This window comes from Hipposideros armiger, unplaced genomic scaffold (assembly GCF_001890085.2).
Source record: "Hipposideros armiger isolate ML-2016 unplaced genomic scaffold, ASM189008v1 scaffold_94, whole genome shotgun sequence".
NCBI lineage: Eukaryota > Metazoa > Chordata > Mammalia > Chiroptera > Hipposideridae > Hipposideros > Hipposideros armiger.
The window spans coordinates 4,218,500-4,226,036 of NW_017731444.1; the positions used below are offsets into that span (position 1 = coordinate 4,218,500).

Genomic DNA, 7,537 nt, shown 5'->3' on the forward strand with positions numbered 1-7,537 from the left:
AAAAAAAAAAGATTAGATTCAAAAGGCTGTCAAAAGGCTATAAAAGTTTCTAAATGCTTTTTCTCAATTTCTGTGCTAATCCTCTAGAGGACCAGATAACAGTGTGGAGACCGAAAAAGCCGGGATGCAGGCTGCACTTCGAACTGCACATCTATTATATTCTACCAGGGTTATCTATCTACCTGGCTTCCTCCCTAGAATGTAAGGCCCGCCTATGTCTGGTTCACTACTGAAAGCTCTGGCTCAGTGCCCAGTGCACGCTTGTCGACTCTGTGGGCTGAAGGAATGTTTACCTAATGTCTCTGACCTCAGTTGCTGAGAGAGGCTACTCACCATTTGGAACCAGAAGGAGGCTTTTCACAATGCTTCTGAGGGGGCCAAGGCTAATCTGATTGGTGGTGGCAAACTCAGAGAGCTGAGCCAGAAACCTTTCCACCTGCAGAGAGGGAACAGCACAAACCAGGCCTTCACTTTTTAAGCATCTCAGGACTTCAGGCTCACACGGGGGAACTCTTCTTATCACAAAATACTTTACCTCTTTTGGCTCAGTGAGGAAGTGAAAAAGCACTTCTGTCAGGGCTGAGAACTGCTGTGAAGAAAATAACACAGAACATCCGTAAAACTCTACTCCTTGTCAGTGTTCCTATATCCCATCCAACCATAGACCTTTAAGAGAGCAAAGGATGTCACACAGGTGTTCATACCTATTTTGACCATCTTAGAGTTACAAATATTCACAATACCCACCACCAGTGTCAATATGTGTCACTATATTGTCTGAAAAACTTGGATATTTAATGGGATACTTGGGAGATATATAGAGGGTGCCAAAAAACAATGTATACACATTTTAAGAAAGGAAAACTGCATTAAAATCATAATACTCAATATATACCGATAACAAGAGATGAATACAAGTCACATTCGACTTCTGCAGTTACAAGGTGCTCAAAGTGGTTACCAGACACTTCTGATTACGGCAAACTACTGCTTGAGCAACGTTGACCCAAGTGTCCACTTGTATACATTTTTTTTTGGCATCCCCGGTTGTAGTAAAGTTTAATACTTTATTATACATTGTATTAGGACAGTCTCTTATTCTTTCATGTATGTAAATCTTCTCTTTATTGGTATTGTATTGTTATGGACTGGATGTTTGTGTCTCCCAAAATTCATATGTTGAATTTATTACTGTATTTGGTGATAGAGCCTATGAGGAAGTAACAAAGGTTAAATGAAGTCATAAAGGTGGCACCCTAATCCCATAGGACTGGTGCTCTTGGAAGAGACTCCACCAGAGTTCTCGCTCTCTGAGACACACGTCATGTGAGGACACGTGAGAAGGCAGTCATCTGCAAGCCAGGAAGAGAGCTCTCACCAGGAACTATCATAAATCTGTTGGCATCTTAATCTGGATTTACCAGCCTCCAGAACCATGAGAAACAAATTTCTGTTGTTAAAGCCACCCAATCTGTGGTGCTTTGTTTTGGCAGCCCAAGCAGATTGAGACATATATCATGACTTTCCCATGTTCCCTCCCAATGGGTAGTGTGTGGCACAGTGGGGAGAGCCAGAACACAAGGGCTTAAAAGACCCAGATGTGAACAGTGTTCACCCAAGTGACCTTGGGGAAGTCACTTTGCCTCTGTGTCTCAGTCCCCATAGGGAAAACAAAAGTAATAATAACACATAGCATCCAGAACATACTAAAGGTGGGATATGCAAAACCTCTAGCACAGTGCCAGGCTAGAGGCTAAATAAATAGTAGCAATTATTATCATAGCCATAGAGTCACTGTATCATTTGATCCACCTTCCTGAAGCAACGCATTAAAAAAAAATTACATGCAGATACTTCAGCTCAAAGTCCCCAAAGTTATACATGTAATATGATTGTCAAATGTACCCGCCCCTTTTGCTATGACCCACTAAACTCCACACAACTCCCCGGCACAGCTCTGTATTCTTTTATTCTAAAATGCATTGTTTGAAAACTAGTCTTTGAAAATATACAACTAATACAAGTGCAAGGTTTTGAAAAGACGCAACTAGCATAAAAGATTATAAAATAAAATCTCTCTCTCCCCCTGCCCCCCACCTCAGTCCCCTCCCCCCACAGGTATTTATTGCTAACACCTCTGCTGCTTTCCCATCATTTTATCTACATTTAATTTCTTTGAAACACAAATGGGATTATACTGAACCCACTTCCTGCACCTTGCCTTTTTAAACTCAATTTGCTAACAGAGATCAATCAAGAGAGCAGATATAAGTCACAACTGCATGGCATGCGACCTTGTATAGTTAGTGTAATGTATCCTCCTAGAGATGAACATTGGTGTGCATTTTGTTGGTATTACTATAAACAATGCTACAATGAATATCCTCCCACATAGTTCTTCGTGACTATAAGATAAATTCTTAAAATGTATCCTAGGTCAAAGAATATATGCATTTTAAATTCTGAGAAAATGTTGCAAAGAAGTTCCAGTGGATTTACACTCCCACTAAGCCAATGGCTTAGAAGTGTCTGCCTTCTCAAAACTTCACCAATATTACCTGGAAACATTTTAACCAATGCTGACCCAGGGGTTGTCTTTCTGCAGTATTTATATTAGGTATTAGCCTTGCTAACTGCTGATTCTATATAGTAAAAACCAGAACAGTCAGGACTGGCTTGAGAATGTGTCCTCAAACTATTTGTGAGTTTTTATGTCTTTACCTTTTGTTTGTTTGTTTGTTTTGTGAATCTGTAGAACTGTAAGAGCTTTGGCCAACTGCATTTCCTATGCCACCTGAGGCCTTTAAAATAATGGGGCGGCTAAGAAGCCCTCCAACTGCTTTTGCATTTCCAGGCCCCAGCTTTGCATTCAGGCTTAACCTCCTTGTGGAGCTCTCATCCCCCACCTCTCCTCTTAAGAAGGGCCTCAAGCTAATCTGGTCAGTCGTTTGTTACAGACCCCCATCCCTATCTCTACTTTCCCAAATCCTCTTTGTCCTTCAAAGCCCAGGCCAAGATACTAGGACACTCCCATCAAGAAAGGGAGCTACTCAGATTCTTAACTTCTGAGGCGCCTTCTTGGAACCTCACCTGGGGGCACTTAGAATTTTCAATCTTGATAATGAACAGGAACAAGTTTTAGCAGAGAAGTTTCCTTGTATGGCTTTGTATGGTCACAGCACCTCAATTATTGTTAAGGGCACAGTAAGTATTTGTTGACTAGATCTTCGCTGAACACTTTCCCCCATTCTTTGCCTTTATACTTACATAGCTGTCTCACCTGCCCCACTATTTGTGAAATCAAAATCTGAACTATTCTTACCAGTAAACGTATGAAAAGATGCTCAAGGTCATTCCAGGCTAGAGAAATGCAAATCAGTAAAACAAGGAGATACCATTTTTCCATTTATCAGATCTTCAAAAATAAAAGTATGATGACATCAGTGCTCGTGAAAGTACAAGGAAACAGGTATGCTCACACACTGCTGATGAGAGGGTAGACTAGGGTGAAATTTCTGGAGGGCAATTTGGCAATCTGTATCTAATTTTTAAATGATCACACCCCTTGACCTAGTAATTCCATTTCAAGGATACCCCTCAGATGTGTTCAAAAAGGTAAACCCAGGCACATTTACACAAAACAGTTCATTGACAGCACTGTTCATAAAAAACAAACAAACAAACAAAAACTGAAAGCAACTTAGGAATCTATTAATAGGGGAGTGGTTAAATTATGGTAGATCCATTTATGTAAAAAAGATTTTAGGGGTGGCCGGTTAGTTCAGGTGGTTGGAGCACAGGCTCATAACGCCAGGGTTGCCAGTTCGATTCCCATATGGGCCCAAGAAGCTGTGCACGCCCTCCACAACTAGATTGAAGACAACTACTTGACTTGGAGCTGATGGGTCCTGGAAAAACACACTGTTCCCCAATAAAAATAAATAAATGAAAAATTTAAAAGCCTTTAAAAAAAAAAGATTTTAAAGGATACCTATATATGATGGCAGATGCAGACTTTTTTTTCCATAGATACATAAGAAACTATTAAAATGATGATTTTGGGGGCCAAAAGAAATAGGTGTTTTAATTTTATACCTTTGGATACTGTTTGAATTTTCTAATGTGTGTGTGTTGCTTTCATTTATAGTTAGGTGAGAGGACTGTAGACCATTTTTTTTTTTTACATTTTTCTGAATTTCCTCTCTCATAACCATTCTAAAAGTGATTCTTTTTTAATCCCACCTATTTTCAAGGCTCCACATTAACTAGGACATCAGAGAGCACATGCAGATACACTTAATACTGTATTTTGTTTCCATTTTCTGATCTGCCCTAGCAGATCGTTAACTTCCCTAGCACAATAGGCCATGCCCATTAAGACTTTGTAAATGTTACTGGATTTCGTGGCTAGTTGGTGTATAGTAGGCATTCAGATAAATATCCACTGAATGAGCAATAATACAATGATTATTTTTCTCTGTGAGGCATGGGCCTAAGGCTTCAAAATAAATTCAGCTAATAAAGTGGGTACTTGGAGAAGTTTGATCACCAAGCAAAAGGGGAGAAAATGGTCCAAAGAATTCTGGTAAGTTGCTTATCAGGAAAAAGCTTTCTGTATTAAAAACAAGGGTAAAAGTTTAGAGTATATTTCAAGGTTAGAAAATGAGTCAAGCTCTGATCTCAAAGGAAGTGGTTTATATTTTCCATGACTTCCAAGTTGGTGGTAACCTTAAGGATCATACAATCCTAGCTTAAAGGTTTTTTATTATTATTATTATTATTATTATTATTATAGGCACACAATATTATATTAGTTCCAGGTATATGCTTAAAGTTTTTTGCAGTAATATCTTCTTTATTCTTTAAATGGAAGTCTTCCAGAAAACACCAACACACAAAGAAGCAAAAGCTAAACTACCTGGTTCAGGAGATTATCCACAAAGCTCCACTCTAGTGTGTTTAATTCCCTAGGATCTGAAGTCAGACAGACATCTGGTCCTGAATTCCTGGCTCCACCACTTTCAGGCTGTCTGGCTTTAAATAGGTCTATTTATTTCCCTGAACCATTTTTCTTATCTGTAAAATGGGAATAAATAGCACTTAACTTTTAGGGTTGTTACTTATACAGCAAGCACCTAAAACAACGCCTGGCATATGGTGCATACTCAATAAATGACAGCCATTTTTATTTAACCAGCTATTTTTATTTAAAATGCGGATAACAGTCCCTACCTTGTAGAGGGGTTGCAAGGACTCAATGAGTTAATATACATAAAAGCACTTAGAACTGTGCTGTACGGTACAGTGGCCACTAGCCACATGTAACTATTGAGCACTTGAAAAGGGCTAGTCGAATTTGAGATATGCTATAAATGTAAAATATATACCAGAATCAGAAAAGTTAGTGCCGAAAGTAAAATATCTCATTGATATTTTTATATGAATTGCAAGTTGAAACAATATGTTGATACAGTGGATTAAAGAAAATGTAAAAATTAATTTCTTGTTTCTTTTTAATTTTTACATATGGTTGCTAGAAAAATGTAAAATTAGACATTGTGGCTTGCAATTTATTTCTATTGGACACAGCAGCCTGAGAACGTGACAGGCATTGTACTATAATTACTGTCACCTTTACTTTATGAGAAAACAGTAAGTTGTGGGGGATGTTTACTGTTTTAAGTTGTGGGAGATGAAAGAAAAGGCCCCCACCTCCTGGGAAATGACAACCAGGGGGAAAGGAAATGCATCTTTGCAGTGGTGGTGAGAAGTGTCACTTAAACCTATTTATTTTGCCTGCTTTGGCGACATGAAAGGGGCATCCCAACCAACCAGCACAGGAGCAGGAAGCCTTTAAGGTTGACTAGCTGACGCCCGTGGCCTGAAATGGGACAAACCGCCTTTGTCTGCTCCACTACCATCAAAGCTAGGCCCTACGCTGTGCAGAGTATACACGGTTTCTTTCTTTGGGGACTACCCGGTATTTTCCTAAAGGGGAGGGTGGATGTCATCACTAGCATCGCCCCAGACCCTGCCCTCAGGGTCAGAGCCCCTCTCTGGCCTGGCTATTACCGACTCCCACATTACCTGCCCCCACCCCAGAGTCCCCTCGGTCCCCTGGGGACCCTAAGACCCTCCTCAGTCTCCCCAAGCCCCTGTGGCCCCCATACTACGTCTCAGACCCTCCCTGGCCCCCCAAACTCCCTTCATCCTCGTTAAGATTCCCCTCTGTCCCTTTTCTGAGACCCTCAGGCTCTGCTCGCTCCCGGAAGTCCCCCCAGCCCCACCTCTGGATCCCCAAAACCCCGAGACCCCTCAGCTTGCCTTTAGGCTTCCCGACATACCTGCCCCCCCCCAAATTCTCCTCAGACCCCAATTCCCATCTGCTCCTCCCTGAATCCCCCTAACGCCACAATGCACACGGGATGCTGCTCGGTCTGGTCCCCACAGGCGGCCCCCGGCCTAACCCCCCAGGACCCGCCTCAGCCCTTCCGGCACCACCTCGGGCGCTGGCTCCGCAGCCTCTGAGCCCACCTGTGCGCCCAGCTGGTTCAGCTGCTGCATGTCTCCGCCCACAGCCTCGGGGACCGGGTCCTGCGTGCAGTGCAGGCGGCCCATGGCGTCCTCCCGGCCCTGCAAGCCCTGCAGCTCCCGCCGCCTCCCCCAGCTTCCTCCTCTGCAGCTCCCCGCCTAGCTGCGCTTCCGCAGCTGCACTTTCGCCACGGGCCGCGCCGCCGCCGCCGCCGCGTTCCTCCCACCGCCGGCCAGAATGCGGGGCGGGGCGCCCTCGCGGACACGCGCGAACTCCAAGCTGTGGGGGCCGGGGGCGGGGCGGACACCTGGACACATGCAGGCCCCTGTGTGCGGGGCGGAGGGCGGGACGTCCTGGCGGAGCCGCGTACGAGCGCAGCTGCTGAGCCCAGTGAGTCCCTGGGGAGCACAGCGGTCAAAGGCCCGATTCCCTATAGGTTCTCCCGCCCGCTGACTCCTGGGCACAGCTTGGATTTTCTGAGCCTGTTTCACTATCCCTAAAATGACCCCTGGGTGGCTTAGCCTAAAACGTTTAGAACATAGCCTGACACACAGGAGATCCTCAATCAATGGCTAGCTGCTATTATTATCATCGTTATTACGCATTCAGCAGGTACCTATTGCATTCCTACGAGATACCTGGGGATAGAGAAGTGAACAACAGCAGGCCAGTGTCCCTGGGAGGGCTTACATCAGAGCGGGTTTGCATCAGCATCTCCTCGGGGGGCTTGCTCCAAGGCCCATTTCTGGGCCCTATTCTCAGAGTATCTGATTAGAAAGGCCTGGAGTGGAGCTCTGAGAATTTGTGTTTCCAACAACTTCCCAGGGACCACACTTTGAAAACCTCTGGAGTGGAGGAAAGTGACTCAAGGAAGTGCAAGTGCCAGGGAGGGCAGTGGTCAGGTCAATGAGGGAAGATTATTGGACAGTGATAATCACTGCAGCCCCTGAAACACTTTAACTGCCATGCTCTCTTGCCGAGGAACCCTTGAATTCCCCATGTAAG

At 43.9% G+C, this 7,537-nt stretch overlaps 1 protein-coding gene across 3 annotated transcripts in view; it reads right to left on the minus strand.

Annotated features, from left to right (window-relative positions):
- The window catches only part of COMMD7 (COMM domain containing 7), a 20,103-nt gene extending 13,335 nt beyond the window's left edge, over positions 1 to 6,768 (minus strand). The window contains exons 1-3 of one of the 3 annotated variants that reach the window (XM_019645869.1): positions 6,535 to 6,768; positions 536 to 586; positions 334 to 436 (exon numbers count right to left, since the gene is read on the minus strand). In XM_019645869.1, the coding sequence (XP_019501414.1) occupies positions 334 to 436; positions 536 to 586; positions 6,535 to 6,618 (238 nt within the window). In that variant the 5' untranslated portion in view covers positions 6,619 to 6,768. Of the gene's footprint in view, positions 1 to 333; positions 437 to 535; positions 590 to 6,534 lie in introns of all 3 variants that reach the window. The other 2 variants (XM_019645870.1, XM_019645868.1) reach the window with 2 other exon arrangements.
- Between the last annotated feature and the right edge of the window lie 769 nt (positions 6,769 to 7,537).